At 43.3% G+C, this 21,185-nt stretch overlaps 1 protein-coding gene across 7 annotated transcripts in view; it reads right to left on the reverse strand.

Moving 5' to 3' along the window:
• Positions 1–3,354: 3,354 nt before the first annotated feature.
• Positions 3,355–21,185, reverse strand: part of SULF1 (sulfatase 1) — a 198,344-nt gene continuing 180,513 nt past the window's right edge. For 6 of the 7 annotated variants that reach the window (XM_086335453.1, XM_086335450.1, XM_086335451.1 and 3 more), the window contains 5 exons: positions 20,590–20,762; positions 18,390–18,532; positions 18,173–18,296; positions 15,777–15,810; positions 3,355–5,665 (listed from right to left, as the gene is read on the reverse strand). In XM_086335453.1, the coding sequence (XP_086191579.1) occupies positions 5,635–5,665; positions 15,777–15,810; positions 18,173–18,296; positions 18,390–18,532; positions 20,590–20,762 (505 nt within the window). In that variant the 3' untranslated portion in view covers positions 3,355–5,634. The remainder of the gene's footprint in view (positions 5,666–15,776; positions 15,811–18,172; positions 18,297–18,389; positions 18,533–20,589; positions 20,763–21,185) is intronic. The other variant, XM_086335456.1, reaches the window with a different exon arrangement.

A 21,185-nucleotide genomic window follows, 5' to 3' on the forward strand; every position in this document is an offset into this window, starting at 1 on the left:
CTTTATTGACTATGCCAAAGCCTTTGACTGTGTGGATCACGACAAACTGTGGAAAATTCTTCAAGAGATGGGAATACCAGACCACCTGATCTGCCTCCTGAGAAATCTGTATGCAGCTCAAGAAGCAATAGTTAGACCTGGGCATGGAACAACAGACGGGTTGTAAATCGGGAAAGGAGTACGTCAAGGCTGTATATTGTCACCCTGCTCATTTAACTTTATGCAGAGTACATCATGAGAAATGCTGGGCTGGAAGAAGCACAAGCTGGAATCAAAATTGCTAGGAGAAATGTCAATAACCTTAGATATGCAGATAACATCACCGTTATGGCAGAAAGTGAAGAAGAACTGAAGAGCCTCTTGATGAAAATGAAAGAGGAGAGTGAAAAAATTGGCGTAAAACTCAAAATTCAGAAAACTTAGATCATGGCATGCAGTCTCATCACTTCGTGGCAAATAGATGGGGAAACAGTAGAAATAGTGACAGACTTCATTTTTGGGGGCTCCAAAATCGCTGCAGATGGTGACTTCAGCCATGAAATTTAAAGATGTTTGCTCCTTGGAAGAAAAGCTAAGACCGATCTAGACAGCATATTAAAAAGCAGAGACATTACTTTGCCAACAAAGGTCCATCTAGTCAAGGCTATGGTTTTTCCGGTGGTCGTGTATGGATGTGAGAGATGGACTATAAAGAAAGCTGAGCACTGAAGAACTGATGCTTTTGAACTGTGGTGTCGGAGAAGACTCTTGAGAGTCCCTTGGACTGCAAGGAGATCAATCAAGTCAATCCTAAAGGAAATCAATCCTGACTATTCATTGGAAGGACTGTTGCTGAAGCTGAAACTCCAATACTTTGGCCACCTGATGTGAAGAACTGACTCATTTGAAAAGACCCTGATGCTGGGAAAGATTGAAGGCAGGAATGGGAGTGGACGACAGAGGAGAGATGGTTGGATGGCATCACCAACTCTACGGACCAACTCTATGGAGTTACTCCTGAGTAAACTCTAGGAGTTGGTGATGGACAGGGAAGCCTGGCATACTGCAATCCATGGGGTCGCAAAGAGTTGGACATGACTGAGCCACTGAACTGACTGGAGAACAGTTTGAGCAGATTCCAGTAGATAGTGAAGGACAGAGAGGCCTGGCATGTTGCAGTTCATGGGGTCACGAAAGAGTCAGACACAACTTAGCACCTGAACAACAACAGAGCTACCTAAGTTTAACCCAGGAACCAGAAGGGCTGAGATGTTGGAGAACTGTCCCAAGGAATTAGCACTGTCTTTCTTGGGCATGTTTTGGAAAAGCAGCCTGTCTGCTGAGTGTCTGCCATCCTTGACTCAAACCTATTTTATAGTCAAAGAAGCTGTGTTGGAGTGCTTATGTGACTTTTCCAAGCTCACGCAGAAAGTAAAAACTAGAGTTTGTGGTGAAGTTAGTCTTCTATAATTTCATGCCTGTCAGTCTTTCCACTACTGACCAGATGGGGTCCCCACTGTGGCCTCTGTTTTCATGGATTTGGGGTGCGTGTGTGTGTGTGTGTGTGCCCCCATGTGTGTTGAAATGGGGAAAGTGGACAGGGCTGGCCCTCAACTCTGCTAAATCTCTTTCTCTTCTAAACCCATGGGGAGCACACAGGTGGCCATCAGCACACCTCTTCTGGGCATCAGCTTTGTCACAGATTACAGGAGACCCGCCTGCCAGCAAATCTCCAGGGGGCCTTTCGAGATCTGAATAGTTTCCCTCAAGCCCTTTATGCAAAGTAGCTACTTAAACAGAAGTAGAAATAGTTATTGAACCACAGTGGAATTTCCTCCAGGATAGCAACATTTGGTTTATTCACATCTTGTGGGACAGGAACAAGGAAGGCACAAGGATGCGTCTTTGGACAGGACTATTACCTTGGATTCTTCTCTCATGAAATCGTGGTGTTAGGACTGGAAAGTGTCCCCTCAAAATTCATATATTGAAGCCCTAATCTCCTGTGTGACTGTATCTGGAAAGAGGATTTTAAAGAGGTGAAATTAAATGAAGTCCTGATGGTAGAGCCCTGATCTAGTATGACTAGTGTTTTCATAAGAAAAAGAGCCCCACCCCCACCGGGAAATGTACACACGGAGAAAAGGACATGTGAGGATACAGAAGAAAGTGGTCCTCTGCCAGCCGAGGAGAGATGTCTCTGGGGAAACCGTACCTGCCGATACCTTGGTCTTGGATTTCTAGTCTCCAGGAGTGACAAAATAAATTTCTGTTGTGTAAGCCACCCAGTCTGGTTCTGTTATAGCAAACAGATAAAGATGGTTTGGGGTTTCCCTGGTGGTTCAGTGGTAAAGAATCCACCTGCCAATGCAGGAGACATGGGTTCAATCCCTGGAGGAGGGCGTGGCATCCCACTCCAGTATTCTTGCCTGGAGAATTCCATGGACAGAGGAGCCTGGTGGGTTACAGTCCATGGGGTCATAAAGAGTTGGACGCGACTGAGCACTCATTTACAGATGGTTTCCTTCATTATCCAGGGGTTGAACTGGCAGGTCCCAAAGTTCTTTGCTTTTTTTTTTTTTTTCGTTTACTATTAACGTTCTGAGCTCTGGACATGTCACAGATTGTTAGCCTCTCTATCTGAAGGGGAAAAAGCTCCTCAGGAGATCTAGAATAGAAGGAGGTATATGGAACTTGTCAATCAGAAAACTTGAGGTCTTGGAAGGCGGTGAGGAATTCACCAAATTTCATGGTCACCAAAGAATTCAAACTTCCTTCTTTAGGGAGGGGAGTGGTGTGTCCTCTTGGTTTTGAAAAACTCCCATTTCTGCTGCCTAAGACTGGCTACATAATTTGCAAGTTCAGTGAAAAATGGGAACATGGGGTCCCTTGTTCAAAGACTACCGAGAATTTCAAGATGGCAACCGTAGAGAATTCAGCCCAGCGCTGGCCCCTTTGTAGCTGCCCAGGCTGCCTGCCCAGGGAAGCCGCCCTCGACTGCCTCTGCTACACCCCTCTGGACACCAGTGAGGCAAATCCATGTTGAAATCATCAACTGGAGAATGTTATATAACATACACTGACTTTGGATCAATTTTTCAAATAAGGATAATGTTTAATCATATACATTGAGGGACTTCCCTGGTGGCCTAGTGGTTAAGGTTCTGTGCTCCCAATGCAGGGAGCACAGGTTCCATCCCTGGTTGCGGAACTAAGATCCCACAGGCCACAAGGTGTGGTAAAAAAAAAAAGTGAAAAAAGAAATTATGTACATTTAAAAAGAAAAAAGAAATTATGTACATTTAGATCAGGACTCCATTTTACTGGGATGAGTGTACCACAGAAACTTGGTTAAGTTCATTTCTCTGAAACGGGTAAAGTTTAAACTCCTTTTATTTCAAGAAATAGTGCCTCTAGACTTTCCTGAAGCCAGAATTGTTCTATAAAAGTATCACAGAATATTACACAAGATTTTAAAAAACACAATATGCTTCCTAATAACTTGAAACCTTTTTTTACAAAGCACGTCATTCATGACCATAAATATGTTTCATCTGTCATTCAGCCGGTGACACACACATCTGATAAAGAGTTAATTTTAACATATGTACAGAGTCTATGATAAAGACAAAGTTATCAAAGATTCAACTCTAACATATCAGGTTTTCTTTAAAAGAGTTTACCTTAAACACGTAAAGGTAACATAACTTACCTATGCATTTGATTATCTAAAAATAAAATGAAAATTACCATTAAGCTAAAAAATACCTTCTTGGGAAGTTGGCTAGGATACTGCAAACTCTCAGTGAGGTAATAATCCTTTTGCTGGTACTGAAACATCTAAATAGGACAAATATTTTCAAGAACACAGAATTTCAAAAGCAGTTTTCACTTATGCCTTAAAAAAAATCAGAACCTGGGGAAGGCCTTAAAAGTAACCATAGAACACATATGGTGCATTTAAATTATGAAACATTCATGAGTTTGTTTTACTGAAAAAAAAAATTTTTTTTTCTTATATAAATTCAAAACTAGATATATTTTCTCAACACTTAAGCTTACTAGCCAGGTCAAGAAAACAAAACAAAGATTAAAAAAAAAGTCTTCAGTCCTTTTATCCTGTTAAGCAAATAATAAAAATTTAGCAGTTTTAAAGCAGATGATGAACACTTTGAGGCTAGGCAGAGAGAAAGCAGGCAATCTTTGTTTTGTTTATTTGTTTATTTTTACCGCCAACATCCTTAGCCATGCCTTTCTGCTAATCGATTTTAGCAAGTCGAGGTAAAACACATGCATTATTTTCTGGCAAAAGCGTACGCTGAACAAGATGTGATGATACTGTCTGTCATCCCTGGGGTCCATTTTCCTTTGTCACACTGAGAGCAAGCAGTGACGCTGTGACAAGCCTGGGGAAAAAAATAAGACTAACCAAACAGACATGGCATTCCCATCTCAAAGTGCAAAAATCACTGGGTGAAAAGCGAGGGCACTGAAAAATTCCAGTGGTTAAAAATGAATTGAAACCACATTACGCACGCAGTGGAAAACGGATTGAAATTTCACCGAGGATGTCAATTTCAGAAACTCGCAAAGGCACAATTCTAGCCATCTTGACTGGATAACATTTGTATACACACATCCCTAGAACTCTCAAAGGTTAATACTGTTTTAGTGCCCCCCCAAACAAACAAAACCCCACAAATGCACCTTTCTCTCTATTCTTGACAGTGACTTAGAAGACCAAGTCCCTAGGTGCGTGCCGCTCGTGTCCGCACTGACTTCCGCTGCACAGGTGTACCTGGGGCAGTTTGGAATGCTGGCTGTCATGACCACCTTTATTAGTTTACTAAGAACAAATTAAAAAAAAATACTGTGTTTAGGGTAAGGCCACATGGCATCTAATCAGAGGAGAGTGGAAACGAGGCACTGCCTTCTAGACTCTGTAGGCTCCCGGCCCTGTGGTTCTTCTCCACTTGGTTTGACATCCTCTCTGTGATGCTGGAGGAAACAGGCGGCCCCCTGGTGGACTCTCTGATCACCAGATCAGTGGAGTTAACATCAGGACGTGCAGAAAGAAGCAGCTGATCTTCGGAAATATCTTCCTTTGGATGACCATCCTGGGGACGGCTCTTCTGCTGCCTGGGTCTAGGCTGCCCCAGCTCTGTCATGCCATTGCCGCTGAAATCAGTTTCAAGGTGATTGATCCCTTCATGCTCCATCCATTTGTCAGTTTTATGATTTCTCCAGTGTTCAGAATCCAAACGATGAACTTCGGGAATGTCGTTGTTCCATTCAAGTTGACTGTCTGGACTGAATGTTGGTCGGCTGGAATGCAGGGTGGGAAGGTCAGCCAGCAAGGTCAAAGGAGGCGCTTCCCCAACCCTACCCCGGGGGTCTTCATCCATCTCTGCTGGGGCTGAGAGGTCAGCAGACACAGCCAGGAGCCCATCACTTGGAGCACTTTTAGTCTCATTGGCTTGGTTTTGCTCATGGTGACTGTTTAGCAGTGCAAATACTCTATCTACATCCTTCAAGTAATTAGTCCAGTCAGCCAGACTAAGTCTATAGTTTCGTCTGTCCTTGTAGGCGCTTCCATTCATGCTGTATACATCCTCCGGGTCTTGCCAGTTGCCGTCTGCAGTGAGACTGGGCAGATTAACCTTCCCATCCATCCCATAACTGTCCTCTGTGAAGAGAGATGAAGGTGGATCATTAGTGAGAAAACATGTTCAACCTATTGAATAAGCAACTTGCATTGTTTTTGTGGCACAAAGCAATTTGAAATAAAACACGGAAAAGTATGTGTCTCTAGTAATTTGTTATCAAGGACTGGCCTTAGGTTACGGAAGTGACTGAATGAGAATGAACTTTGGAAAGAAGGCTGAACGAGTGAGGAATTCTATAACAGGCTTGGCTGCTACTGGGAATACACTGGTATTACCTGTCAGGGGGCTTATGTTTTACTCCTGGCTCTACTCAAGTCACCAATGTAACCAGGAAATCAAGTGTGTTAGTCTCTCTGAGTCTTGGTTCCTCATCTACCAAATATAGCTATGTGTTAAAACCTTTATTACATACAGAGCTGCTAGATGAATGATGTTTCAAAGTAATTTAATGCAATAGACAACACTTTGTAAGATATTTTTATTTTATTATTTTATACTCCTTGACAGTATAAAAACACATTTGAATGCAGTTAAATATTTGCATCTATTTAACTTCAAATTAGATAGATCTGTTTCTTTGATCGTTTTTTTTTTTTTTTTCTTTCCTCTAAAAATTCTATCCTTTAAAGAAACCAACCACTGAGTGGTTTTGCACAGCATTCAATGAACCCACTGGCTTTCTCGCTCTGATTTTTCTACATCATCAAAATGACTATAGTTCTGCAGAAAACAATGTCTTTTCCCTAGGTGTGCCCAAGTACCACTTAAGAAGAGGTGGCCTAGATGAAGGCAATGAACTACCTAGAAAGCAATACAGAGAATCCTAGAATCTTCAAATTACCTGTAAGTTAAAAAAAAAAAATTAATACCAAATGCCAGTAGAGCTGTGTGTCACACTTTGGGCACCAGCCCCGGGAAGACTGTATAGAAAAGAAAAGAAGGAAGTGAGAATGCAGTCAAAGATAGATTTGAAACCATTGCTGGAAAGAACGTCAACCTGTGGTATAAAACTCTGTAGAGTCTTGGTAAATTGTGGTTGCGAATGAAGAAAAGACTGAAGGGAGCATGAATGGAGATGACAATCTTGAAAGGCATCACTTTGGGGGAAAAAGGATACAAAGGAAGAGAGAAATGGCCTTCGAAAACTGGGTGATAAAGGAAAAAAGAAGCCAAAAGGGTGCAATTTCAGTCCTGTAATAAAAAAGAGAAACGGACAAACTGGAGGACACACAACCTCTTATAACCCCATCCCCAAATAATAATGCAATAAAAAGTGAAAAAAAAAAGTATGCTTGGTTACACTGACAGAATAGGATCTTCTTAAACTAGGCATCTTGGAAATACTTGAAGTCCCTGAAATTAATAAAAGCAGTCTAAATGTAAACAAAATTATTACAAAAGAACATAGAAAAAAAGTATAAAAAGTCTACCATCTTATGAAAATGCCCCTGCCAAAATAAACCCGAAAGTGAAGAAAACCATAATGTAACACTGTTAAGTAAATGAAATCTTCTCAATCAAGTATCCCAGGATGTGAAAGCCACCTTAGATCAAACATGAACCGAGGGTCGTATATCCAGCCAACCTCTCCCTTAAGTATCAAGGCTACAGGAAAACAGTTTCAAACATGGAAGAATGCAAAGAACATGGAACACATCAGGTCATCTTGAACAGTCTCCCAGAGGGTGAGTTTCATTCAATCAAGAAATCACTGGGGAAACATCGGCAAAAGGATGGGTGGTGAGCGTTTAACACATTTATCAGATCCAGGAGTGAAAAAAATTAATAAGGCAAAGAACAGAAAAATGACATATCTAATTCATAAATATTGATAATAAATCAAAACCCTGTTTTTTTTTTAAGAAAAAGGATCCCAACAGTAACTAGCTCACCTCATTATGAAAAAAGGCACCAATTTCAAATAGACAAAATAGAAAATGACAAGGCAGAAATAATGATTGAAATATACAAAATTTAAAAAGTAAACAAGTACTCTGCAGACATCAAAGCAAATCAATGGAAAAAACTTAGATGAAATAGATAATTGTCTAGGAAAACATGTTTTATTGAAATTGATCCAATAGAGGTAGAAAGTTTAAACAGAACAAGTCCCAAAGAAGGAAAATAAAGGTTTATTACCTTTATATAATTATATAAGTTTATAAAAAGTACTTAAGAACTTTCTATCAGTGTTATAAGAACTACACTACAAAGAAGCTTCCCTGGTGGCTCAGCAGTAAAGAATCCACCTGCCAATGCAGAAGACACAGGTTCAGTCCCTGGGTTGGGAAGAGCCCCTGGAGGCGGACATGGCAACCTACTCTACTATTCTTGCTTGGAGAATTCTACGGACAGAGGAGCCTGGCAGGCTATAGTCCATCGGGTTGCAGAGAGTTGGACGTGACTTAGCGACTAAAACAACGAACAATAAAGAAACAACAAGTCACTATAGTTTTGCAGGAGAATTTTACCAAGCCTTCAAGGAAAAGAACATCTCAATGCTATACTAACTGTTCCAGAGCATAGAAGATCAAAGAAAACTCTGAAGCTCTTTCTACGAAGCAAGTCTAACCTTGTTCGCTGTGGCAGGCAGAAGAGTGTACTCACCTTTCAAAGATGTCCACATCCTAATCCCCAGAAACTAGGTATTGTTGCCTTACATGCAAAAAGGACTGTACAAATTCAAACTAAGTTATGGATTCTGAGGTGAGGAGGTTATCCTAGCCAGGTGGGGCCAATGTCATCCCGAAGATCCTTTTGAGGAAAAGGAGGGCAAGTGAATCAGAGAAAATGTGACCTTGGAAGCAAAGGTTGGCAGGGGAACAGGTAGGTATTGAGACTTGAAGACACTGAATTTTCAACTTTGAAGATGGAGGAAAGGGCCGTGAACAAGGAATCCAGGAAGCTTCTAGAAGCTGGAAAAGGCAAGGAAATGGACTCTTCTCTAGAGGCCCTAGAAGGAATACAGTGATTTTAGCCCAGTAAACCATTTCAGACTTCTAACTTCTAGAAATGTCAGAGAATACGTTTGTGTTGCTTTAGGGCATGGGGTAGGTATCACTTGATGGCATGGTGGTAAAGAATCTGCCTGCAAAGCGGAGATGCTGGTTTGATCTCTGGGTCAGGAAGATCCCCTGGAGAAAGAAACAGCAACCCACTCCAGTATTCTTGCCTGGGAAATCCCATGGACAGAGGAGCCTGGCAGGCTGCAGTACATGAAGTTGCAAAGAATCTGACACAACTTAGCAGCTAAACAACAACAGGCATGGGGTAATCATGAGTTATGACAGTGATAGGAAACCAATACCTAAAAAGATAACCTAGCATAAACACAAAGACAGTTTCAGACTGAATCATTTATAAGAAGACACAAAAATCCTAAATAAAATATTAGTGACGAGAATTCAATAGTATATTAAGAGAGTAACACATGATGGTCAAGCAAAATTTATTCCAGAAATGGAAGGTTAGTTGGTCTACTCTTAGCAATCTATTAACATAACATATCATATTAGTAGATCTGAAAAGAAAAATTATCTGAGTAACTCCATAAATGCTGAAAATGTTTGACAACCTCAACATTCAATAAATACTAAAAACACTAAAAAATACTAGAAAAGAATTGATGGCTATTTCCCTAACATAACAAAAACATATATATCTTAGTCCTAAAGCCCACTTCTCACTTCACTTCATGGAAAAATCCTGAAATTACTTTCACTAAGAACAGGGACAAAGTAACATTGTACTGAAGATATTAGCTTATTCAATTAGATAAATCGATGAGACACATAAATGGGAAAACAAGCAAAGCTATCTCTGCAAATGTTTGACAGTATACCTGGGAAATTGAAGAGAATACATGACAAAGCTGACTGAAAAAATTTTTAAGGTAGCAGGTAGTAAAATTAATGTACAGAAACCAATAGCCCTCATATACATAAACAATTATCAAGTAGACGGTTTAATGGTGGATGAAAACTTTATGTAGTTACAAAAAAGATAAAGTGCTTATAAATACACTTAACAAGAAATGTGCAAAACCTTTAAGAAAATACTTTTTAAAAGCTTCTGAAAGACCCATAAATATACTTGACCAAATGGAAAAATGTCCTTTGTTTGACAGAGCATGACAAAGATATAAATTCTTTACAATAAACAATATTTTATAATAACTATATATTTATAACTTCTAAGTATTGTGAATCACTATAAAGTACACCTGTAACTTATGTAATATTGTACATCAACTATATTTCAATAAAAAAAAAAAACTCTTCCTGACAATTCTTTCAGAAACCAGATAGAAAAATGGTCAAAGGCAGAACCAGATAGTCTACAAAATATGCCAAATTTACAGTTAGTGTGAGTTAACAATTCTGAAATTCCTCCCTGTGTACCGCAGCATTTAGAAAATGACTGAATCCACTGAGGATAACAGGAACTGGGTTCCAGGGCCCGCCTGTCCCCCGACGGCACACTTCTGTGCAGGGTGCAAACCGCACAGCGCCACCCAGCGGCCCTGGTCCTGACTCACACTCTAACAGCCCTAACGCAGGTCCCCTTCATTGTCTTAGGAAGCCAACCTCACCTCCAGACCCTTTAACTTCAAACCCTGGTCTTGACTCATCTCTTGGTTGAGTGCCTTAAAGAGAAAAGTCCAACCGTACTAGCAAGGTAGCTTGAAAAGAAAATGGAGCCCTGAGATGTGACCGAGAGAAGATAGCTTTCTTTGGGCAACACAGAAAGTTAGTCACTCGGTCGTGTCTGACTCCTTGAGAACCCATGGACTGTAGCCCGCCAGGCTCCTCTTTCCATGGAATTCTCCAGGCAAGAATACTGGAGTGGGTCGCCATTTCCTTCTCCAGGGGATCTTCCCGACTTAGGGATAGAACCCAGGTCTCCTGCATTGACAGGCAGATTCTTTACTGTCTGAGCCACCAGGGAAGCTCAGGACAACACAGAGCAGGGCAGTAAAGGCTGCATTTTTCCTTTTGATCTCGAGAGATCCCGGTGGTTCAGAGAACACATTTGTGTGCTGAACTCTGGGTTGCCAATGAGTGATGATGGAGATGGTGCTGGCTCTGATAAGATCTCTTTTTGGGTTTCTTAAAAAACATGGTAGCATTCTTTTATCATTTATTATCACCTTTCACATACCACTTTCTTCATGTGAATTTTTTGCACCCCCATATTATTATACCGGACTAGTAATACCCATCATTCCTGGGGCTTGCTATACGTCAGGCTCTGTTCTCAGTTTCTGACTAGCAAGACTGGGATTTGAACCCAAGGCAGGCTGGCTTCAGCATCCGTGCTCTAACCACAATACTGCACAGCCTGTAACACATGGCTATGTCACCTGTAACTGTCTGCAAGGCATGCGCTGTTGCCACAGGGACAAGTGAATCAAAATGAGCAACAGGCATTCCTTAAAAGACTGAAAGTAGAGCTACCATATAATCTAGCAATCCCACTCTTGGGCATATATCCAGAGAAAAGTTTAATTTGAAAAAATAAATGCACCTCAATGTTCATAGCAACACTATTCACAATAACCAAGACAGGGAAGTGATGGAAGTGTATATAGAGGAATGGATAAAGAAGATGTACATATATAGAATAGAATATTAGTCGTAAAAAAGGATGAAATAATGTCACTTGCAGTAACACGGATGGACCTAGAGATTATCATACTAAGTGAAATAAATCAGAGAAAGTCAAATATCATATGATATCACTTATATGTGGGATCTAAAAAAGGGTTAGGGTTAGGGATATCACTTATACGTGGAATCTAACAACAATAAACTTATTTACAAAACAGAAACAGACTCACAGACATAGAAAACAAAGTTATGGTTACCAAAGAGGAAGGAGAAAGGGGAGGATAAATTAGGAGTACGGGATTAACAGATATCTGTATAATATAATGGCAACAAACTCCAGTGTCCTTGCCTGGAGAATCCCAGGGACGGGGGAGCCTGGTGGGCTGCCGTCTATGGGGTCGCACAGAGTTGGACACGACTGAAGCGACTTAGCAGCAGCAGCAGCATATAATATAATATAATACAGATAAACAACAAAGTCCTACTGTATAGCACAGGGAACTATAGTCAATATCTTATAATAACCTATAATAGGAAATAATCTGAAAAAGAATTGATGTGACATGAAGCCTAGCATATAGCATAGAGGTGTGCTCAGTTGTGTCCAACTCTTGGTGACCCCATGGACTGCAGCCTGTCAGGCTCCTCTGTCCACGGGATTTACCCGGAGTGGGTACCATTTCCTTCTCTGAGATATATGTATAAAACTGAATTGCTTTGCTGTACACCAGAAACTAATACAACATTGTAAACCAACTATACTTCAAGAAAATGAAAAAGTCAACTTTACATGTAAAAAGAGAAAAGCAAAAGCAATGTGAACAGGAGGTATGGTTGCTGAGGGTGGGCACAGTGTGGCCTGTGGGCCTGCAGGGCGTGGACAGAAGGGTCAGGAAGCAGCCGTGCCAGCGTCAGGCTGCCAAGAACTGACCGTCTGGCCCACACAGCCGTGGACACACACCATGACTGCCGGAGAAGCTCATCAAAGGTCAGCAGCGTCAGTTTTCACAGACAACGAGAAAAATAAACACCCCATTAACCTGTGGATCCTATTCTATTTTGCAACACAGAAATTATTACTTTCAACTCAAGCCAACAATTATTTCCTGAGTCATGGCGGCCACTTTATGAACTGTATCCTTACTGTGAGCTTGTCCTAACCGGAAAATGAATAAGCAAAGCATTTCAGCTGCCCCTGCCTTATGCAACTACCATGCCAAAAAGAACAACAATAAAAAAGAAATTGAACTAGGGAGCAGACTTTTTAAAGACCTTCTAAATATGTCTAAGGATTAACCCACAAAATTGAAGGCAGTTTAAAAACTCTTCTGTAGTCAGTCTTATGCATCTTCTAAAATACTCTGCTGAATTTTTAAGTTCCAAATTCTTCACGTGTGTTTGTTATTTTTATCAAAGGCTTTTGTAATCAAATTTCATGATTGAAAACACACTTTAATTAGTTTTCTCTTTTTTCTTTCTTTCTAGTTTTTGGTGGCACTGCTTGGAATGTGGGATCTTAGCTCCCTGACGAGGGATGGAACCCCTGCCCACTGCATTGGAAGCTCAGTGTCTTAACCACTGGACTGCCAGGGAAGTCACCTAATTAATTTTCTTAAAAAAAAAAAAATATATATATATATTAAAGGATCGAAGCTTCCGAAATCCTGGGAGGACTAAGCATGGGTACACTGGGACAGTGGTTTTTCTGACTTTTCCACATCGCTGCCTGTCAATCCAACAGAATACAATGAACAGGGAAGGCTACATCAAACACTGCCTGGAAGTGTCCAGTGAGAGCACAGGTGTGACAGGTTGATGCTTTCCTGTTTCATCATCTCCTGCCTATCGTGAGGACAGCAGCTGAAAGGTAGTTTGCACCATGGATTATGAAGTGGTAGAGTCTGAAAAACCAGTCATTTTGAGTTAAAGAGGATCCTTAAATTTGTCCATTTATAAGGAATTTAGAAGGAAAAGAAAAAGCAACAGGTAACACGAGGTCACCGTGCACACAGTTTCGTGCCACGTTACCAGGGAAGGGATGACATCAACAACCAAAGTCACCAAGGGCGTGCCAAAATGACCCCAGAAACGAGGGATTTGGCTCCGTTTAGTGGTGGTGGTGAAGGCAGTGGCACCCCACTCCAGTACTTTTGCCTAGAAAATCCCATGGATGGAGGAGCCTGGTGGGCTGCAGTCCATGGGGTTGCTAGAGTCGGACACGACTGAGAGACTTCCCTTTCACTTTTCACTTTCATGCCTTGGAGAAGGAAATGGCAACCCACTCCAGTGTTCTTGCCTGGAGAATCCCAGGGACAGGGAGCCTGGTGGGCTGACGTCTATGGGGTCACACAGAGTTGGACACGACTGAAGTGACTTAGCAGCAGCAGCAGTGGTGGTGGTGACAGTAATCAGGGCAGGGGGAGTCCCAGATGTGCACGCTAAGTTGCTTCAGCTGCATCTGACTCTTTGTGACCCTAGGGGCTGCAGCCTGCCAGGCTCCTCTGTCCATGGGATTCTCCAGGTAAGAATACTGGAGTGAACTGTCGTGCCCTCCTCTAGGGGATCTTTCTGACTCAGGAATCGAACCCTGAGTCTCCTGCACTGCAGGCCCGGGAAGCCCAAATCCCTTTAATCATGACTGGAATGGAGATGACATTCTTCATCTCAGAGCTATCGGGGGATGGCTTGTGAAGAAGAACTCTTCCTCAGCTCCAACCAGACTTGTGTCTTGATCTTTTACCTCTGTCATGAGAGACATAAAAGAGGGCCAGACGGAATATCCCTTGGCTGTAGAATCGAGTGCCTCATAAAATAACTGTAAAGTCAATGTCCAGTATGAGCTCCGCTTAAAATGCCCTGTTTGAGAAATGTCTTAAAGGGGCCCCCGGGAGGCAGGCAGATGAGTCCCAGTGTGTGAGACAGTATTACCTCACCGGCACATGGCCCGGGGGGAGACCAGCTTAGGAGCGGGGTTTTCTGTTCTGTCTTATGCATGCTGGGGGAGGGGACCCAGGGTGGGTTTGGGGGCAGAGTGAGGAAAGGGAAGAAAAAAGACAAGAGGGAAGAGAGAAGACAGAAAGAGATGGTTATCACGGATCCTCAAAAGTCCAAGTTCCTTTGTCTTGTTTGATGCTTACACCTTCCCCACCACCACCCAGCTTCTCCTGGCACCAATAAACTGACCTTTAAAAGAAGGGATCTGACAGCTTCCCAGATGGTAAAGAATCTGCCTACAATGCAGGAGACCTGGGTTCGAAGCCTGGGTCAGGAAGATCCCCTAGAGAAGGGGATGGCAACCCACCCCAGGATTCTTGCCTGGAGAATCCCATGGAAAGAGGAGCCTGGCGGGCTACAGTGCACAGGGTTGCAAAGAGTCGGACACGACTGAGTACAAGCACAAGCAAGCACAATATATGTGTGGCTTGCCTGTGCTAAAAGAAAAAAAACGGAATCTGAGACCAGAGCCCAGAAGGCTTGAGGGAGGGTGGGGCCACCAGCACATCCTGGAAGGGCAATATTCTTTGGTTTCTCTAGGACAATATCAAAACAGGTAACACCAACAAAGTCCATGTTCCTTTGATGGAATCATTTCTCCCAAGAGGATTCATGAACTGAGGCCGTGCCTCAGTTTCCCCTCAGTAAGGTAGTAGGGACAGGTCCCTCCTGCCCCACACGGCATGCTTCTGACAGACCTGCCTGAGGTCTCAGCAGGGAGTAGAAGGTCATGAGCAAGGGCTGACCCCGTCACTAGGTGTTTGGGGTCCTCCTCCCCGACCCCAGAGTTCAGGGAGGCGGGGGGCTATTTGGGGGCGGGGGCGAGGCTAGAGTCAAGTAAGAAGGCTGGTCCCAGGGCTGGTCTTCAAGCTTTTGTGTGTCAGGCACTATTGTCTCCATGATGTGCTGAGACCTTCCTGTGCGTCTCGACTCTAGGTTTGCCGACCCCCATTTTCCCCCTTCACACACCACCACCCTACAGAGCTTCTGAGCCCCAGCGTGGCTGCTTTTATTACCGCAGCTAATTAAGGACCGTGAACAAGGAAGCACCTTGTCTTTCCTCCAACGTCAGCTCTACCACGCTCTTTACAGTCCCACGATCCCTTTTGTGATACTGACGTCACATTTCATGAAATCTCTAACTCGTTGCCATGACACCTCTCCAGCAAGTTGACGTGTAAGAACCACCAGGAAAATAATTCTCCCTGCTTTTTCCCAGGGCTCCCGAAGGTCATTCTGTGCTCTCCCGCTTCCCGTCATTCCATGCTGCCAAGCACCATCCAACAAGCACACAAGCACGAGTGAGTAAAGGCTCTGAGACACATCTGGTTGTGACAGTGAGTTGATTTCAAACAAAAGTGACAGATCTGTTCCCGATGACACAAGACGGTGGAGAGAGCTGTTAGGACATGCATGCACCCCGAGCTACGCTCCGAGCGACAAGGTGGGGGCGGAAATGGGTTAAAATGGCTCGGTCATGCAATTATTGGGAAAGAAGCTGCCAGGGAGAATAAAAAAGTCTGAATACCTGTGCAGGTCATAGCTTCCTCCATCTTTATTTCCTGATGTAGGAAAATATAAGAGTAATTTATGTTAGCTTTAGAACTCATAAAACCACCCCCTCTGTCCTGCTTCATGCACAACCTCTAAATCCTAGAAAGAAACATATCGTGTGAAATACAGACAGCGCCAGAGTCCAACAGAGCTTTTCTGTTAGGTTCAAAATGAGGATGGAAAGCTATAAATAAAAAAAGGGTTTAAAATAAAACATATTGGAGTTTACATGAAAAATAGGTGGGGGTGAGATAGGAGAGTCCATTTCAAAGTAATAAGACGGTACTTCCCAAAGTTCAAGTAAGTCTCAGGAATAGTTAACTTTTGGTGGCTTTAGACGGAACCCTTGGAAGAAAGGGCCGACAATCATCTCTCTTAGGAATCGTCTAGAAGTGGACTGCTTGAAGTGTAACAGCAAAAACAGGCTCCACCTGGCACGTCACTCACCATTCAGAGGCTTGATCAGGTTTCACTAAGTGGAGCGGCCATGTCATCACCAATAAGACTGCTATGAACTTCGGGGAAGAGATATCTGGGTGTCATATTTCTAGTGCCTCTAATGGTTGTTCCAGTTTCCAGGCTGTAGGTTTTTTTTTTTTTTCCTTCAGGATTTGAGGAAAAGGTCAGATACACCAGATATCTGAAAAGATTTAAGTTGAGTGGAGCTACTGACCAAAAATCTGGACTCTCCTGGCTGGTGATGAATTCCACCAAGGCATGAATGGAGGGGTGGGGACTGATAGCGGTGATGGGACCGCCCACGGGATGTAGAATTTTCAAGCTGCAACTTGCAGTTTGAAAACCTCCGGGACCCAATACTGGTGGAAGTGACTGGTGACGATGCTGCCATTTCAGGATGCATCCTGGCTTCTCATTCCCATCACTCACATGGCCCAGGGAGCTGTCTGCTTTTATTACTGGTGATGCTGCTGATGCCGACTTACAGGGGACCCACAGAGACACAGGCCCTTAAGGGCACTGAGAAAACCCAGCTGCCAACAGAGGAGTCTTGCAGATTGCTCCCCACTGCCTATGGATCCAGGCTTCCCAGGTGGCACTAGTGGTAAAGAACTCCCCTGCCAATGCAGGAGATGTTAAGAGACACAGGTTCAATCCCTGGGTCAGGAAGATCCCCTGGAGAAGGGCATGGTAACCCACTTCAGTATTCTTGCCTGGAGAATCCCATGGACAGAGAAGCCTGGCGAACTACAGTCCATGGGCTCTCAAAGAGTCAGACACAACTGAGGTGACTTAGCACATAGCACGGAGAAGGCAATGGCACCGCACTCCAGTACTCTTGCCTGGAGGAGGAGCCTGGTGGGCTGCAGTCCATGGGGTCGCTAAGAGTCGGACACAACTGAGCGACTTCACTTTCACTTTTTCACTTTCATGCATTGGAGAAGGAAATGGTAACTCTGGAGTAGTGTTCTTGCCTGGAGAATCCCAGGGGCAGGAGAGCCTGGTGGGCTGAGGTCTATGGGGTCACACAGAATTGGACACGACTGAAGTGACTTAGCAGTAGCAGTAGCAGCACATAGCACATGCCTATGGGTCAAACTCTTGGCCCTTTGGGGTTGACATGTTATGCCCTTGGCCAGCTCCAGCACTTTCTCTTTCCTTCTATGGACAGCTGATATTTACATTTCTATAGGAATTATGAGAAAATCAGTATTCTCATTAACCAGGAAAGAGCTGGGGCAGACACTGGAAAGAACTACTCTCCAGGAGCCAAGGGAGAAATGAGTGAGTTTAGCACTGCAGACCAGGGAGAGAACTTCAGGATGATTCCATGTCAGCCCTCTTAAACTTTCAGATCTCAAAACAACATCCTGCTCAAACATCTCTAGTTTCAGACAGGAAATACTGGCAAAAGAAATCTAATTCAGTATGTCATGGGCAGGTATCCAATTGGGTAAGTTTCAAACTCTGAAAGGCAGAAATAGGGCATTGTGTGTTTCCATTCTAATTCTCTTTAATAAAAAAAAAAAAAGGATTTCCCAGTTGACCTAGAGTATCTCTTATGACTGTTGACAGCAGTAACAAATAAACCCCTGGGGCTTTCATCCCATCTTCCAATGGATGCTTTCATCAGATATTGAGGTTTACTAAGAGAATGCATCTTTGGGAGAGATGGAATGAAATGCCCACCAAATCTTTAGGGGTATTAAATTTTTCATTAGTGCACCCAGAGCTAAATTTATTGAACAAAGTATGTTTGGAATTGCCTGGAGAGTTTCCCCTGTAAGGGTCCCAAAAGATACGCTTTCACATCTTCTCTCCCCAGCTATATGTTTCAAAGGCAGAAAACTTGACCACAGAAAGAATTTTCCAGGTGCTATAGGAAGAAAAAAATTCTTTTTTTCTCCTTACCAACTTCAAGGCCCTTGGGTCTTGGGTTGCACTGCTTATACCCTTGGCAGCTCCTGAGCTCCATCAGCTGCAGGTGCAGCTGATTCAAAACGCCCCGTTCGACTGTGTGCACCGTGTTTGTGAGCTGTGGACAAAGAGGCCAGGACGACAGCTTTAAGCTCACGTTCTCCTTATTCCATTTTCAATAGCTTCACAAAATGAGAACATAGGGACTTACCTGATAAGGATCTGTATTCATATCAAAATACTCCAAAAAGCCAGTGGCAAACTCGCAGAATAGAAAATTATGCGTCTCATTAACTGTCCGCAAACACCAGTAGGTGTTATTGTTAGAGCTCGTGCAAGCACAGAAGGATCCCACTGTTGGTAAGAAAGAAAACAAAGGGAAGAGAGTCAGACAAGGTGGCAGCCTAGATATTTCAACCTTTTCTTGTCTTCACATTTTTAAGTTCATATTTTCTCTCTTGCAAACATTGTATGGGTGAACATTAAAAGTACTCTATTTCCTCTGCCTTCTCTATACAAATTTGCTGTGAGATTAGATGAAGATGGAAAAAAACAGTGGCGACTCATGAAGGTGAAGTTTCAGGCCTGTTCGTCTGCTGTCCCCTAAGTTCTGCTGGGTATTGATCTCTAAAACCGGGCGATGAGTGGAGAGAAGGAAGGAAAGTATCAGAACTCCTATTTATGGTTGTTGTCATTTTTTATAAAAATAAAAAAAAAAAGGTTGCTTAATAAAAAGATGGACCCAGGGCCTTAGCTTGTTTTGAATGTCAGATGATCGAGTGTTACAAATGGGCCCTGGAAACAGGGGATTCTGCAGTGTAGATGGGCTTGGAGAAGGCCTGAATCCAGCTCAGAGGATTTAAGAATGTAGAAATTTGTGATGTCACAGACTCTCCACAACACTTGAACATGAGATGGACAGTTACCATGAACATTTCTTGTACCATGCAGAGGTTCACTGGTTAACTTGTAGAACATATATGAAAGAGCTGTCAGATTAAAGCTGCTACTGTGTGTACATGTCCACCCCAAACTCCCTAACGCCCCCCATCCTCCCCCGCTGGCAACTATAAGTTCATTCTTTAAGTTCTGTGAGTCTGCTTCTGTTTTTTAAGTCGTTGTGCATGCGTGCTCAGTCATGTCTGACTCTTTACGACCCTGGACTGTAGCCCAGCAAACTCCTATGTCCGTGGATTTCCCGGGCAAGAATACTGGAGTGGGTTGCCATTTCCTACTCCAGCGCATCTTCCTGACCCAGGGATCAAACCCAAGTCTACTGCACCTTCCTGTACTGCAGGTGGATTCTCTACCACTAAGCCACCTGGTAAGCCCATGTAAACCTAAGTGCAAACAGAGACACTGAAATCAAGATGCATGAAAACAGAAAGATAGAACAAAAATGGTCAGAAGATAGGCCCTCGGTCTCCCTAAGAATGGTCTGTGGGTTCCCTGAAGTCTCCAAATTCAGTTTGCAAAGCACTGACCTGGGAGGCCTACTGCGATCCTTTCAACTAGAAGATCTGGTGTTTTAGCTACTCTGTGGGCTGGCTGGCCTTCATGCAAGAAGCTGGTATTATTGAAGGGGACTGAGAATAAATCTGACAGAGTCCCTGCGTTCAAGGAGTTTTACTTCCTTTTGTGATATGCAGAATGTGTTCTTGAAGAAAGCAGAAACGAAGCATATTCGGGGTAAAAGTGTTCATCCATTTATTCAGTTACTTAGTGACGGAGCAGTCTTGCTGGGCCAGAAATCCGTCAAGGGCTGGGGACCTTGTGAAATATTATTGGGAGAAAAACCCATGGAGAGCGTGGCATTTTCAAACAAAAGACCAAAATAAAAATTTCTAAAGAAAAAAAGTAATTTAGAGGCAAAAATGATCCTAGTTGTCGGTATAGAAAAATGATATGATACTTTAATCTAGAATCTTTCTAGATTCCTGGATTCCAGCTGCTGAATTCCTTCATCTAAGTAACTGGGTGAGCTGCTGGCTGTCCACATGGTGGCAGGAAGTAGCATTTTTCTTTTTTTTTTGTCAGCACTGGGCAGCCTGTGGGCTTCCCAGGCGGCACTAGTCGTAAAGAACCCGGCTGCCAATGCAGAAGACATAAGAGACGCAAGTTCGATCCCTGGGTTGAGAAAATCCCCTGGAGGAGGGGATGGCCGTCCACTCTAGTATTCTTGCCTGGAGAATCCCATGGACAGAGGAGCCTGGAGGGCTACAGTCCATAGGGTCACAAGGAGTCAGACATGACTGAAATGACTTAGCATGCATGCATGCATGCGCAGCATGTGGGATCTTAGTTTCCTGACTAGGGATCGAACCCTGGCGCCCCTGCATTGGAAGGGCAGCGTCTTAACCACTGGACCAGCAGGGAAGTGCAGGAAGGAGCACTTAGATGGAGCGACTCACGGTTCCAGAACGGGGCCGTCTGCCAGTGGCTGTTATCGTGTGTGAAGCAGGTGAGGCCGGGGAGGCTGCACTCCTCGCCCTTGCGCTGCCTCCTCTTCTCCTTCCTCTCTTTCTTCCTCCTGCGGTTCTCCTTGTAAAGCTGCAGTTTGCTGTCTACTTCCTGAGCAGCTTCTCTATTTCAACAGAAGGGACGTTTAAATGATCAGAAAGCACTTTCTCAAGTAAGAACAGGTTGCTATGAGTCTCACACACATATTCAGGCATAAGATAACAGACACACAATAATAGATGGCCTTAAGTTTTCAGGGCTTCTCTGGTGGCTCAGATGGTGAAAAAATCTTCTTGTGATGTGGCAGACCTGGGTTTGATCCCTGGGTCGGGAAGATCCCCTGGAGAAGGGAATGGCAACCCACTCCAGTATTCTTGCCTGGATAGAGGATAGAGGAACCTGGTGGATTACAGTCCATGAGGTCGCAAAGTGTCAGACACAACTGAGCGACTTTCAGTTTATGTTTTCAGAGGGCCTCAAAGCATGGAATATAATCAGTGATATTGAAGACAAACTCATTAAGTGACAACACCCTTAGCATTTTACT

The sequence above is a fragment of the Bos grunniens genome, chromosome 14 (assembly GCF_055505025.1).
Source record: "Bos grunniens cultivar Pamir isolate PY7600 chromosome 14, Bosgru_T2T1.0, whole genome shotgun sequence".
NCBI lineage: Eukaryota > Metazoa > Chordata > Mammalia > Artiodactyla > Bovidae > Bos > Bos grunniens.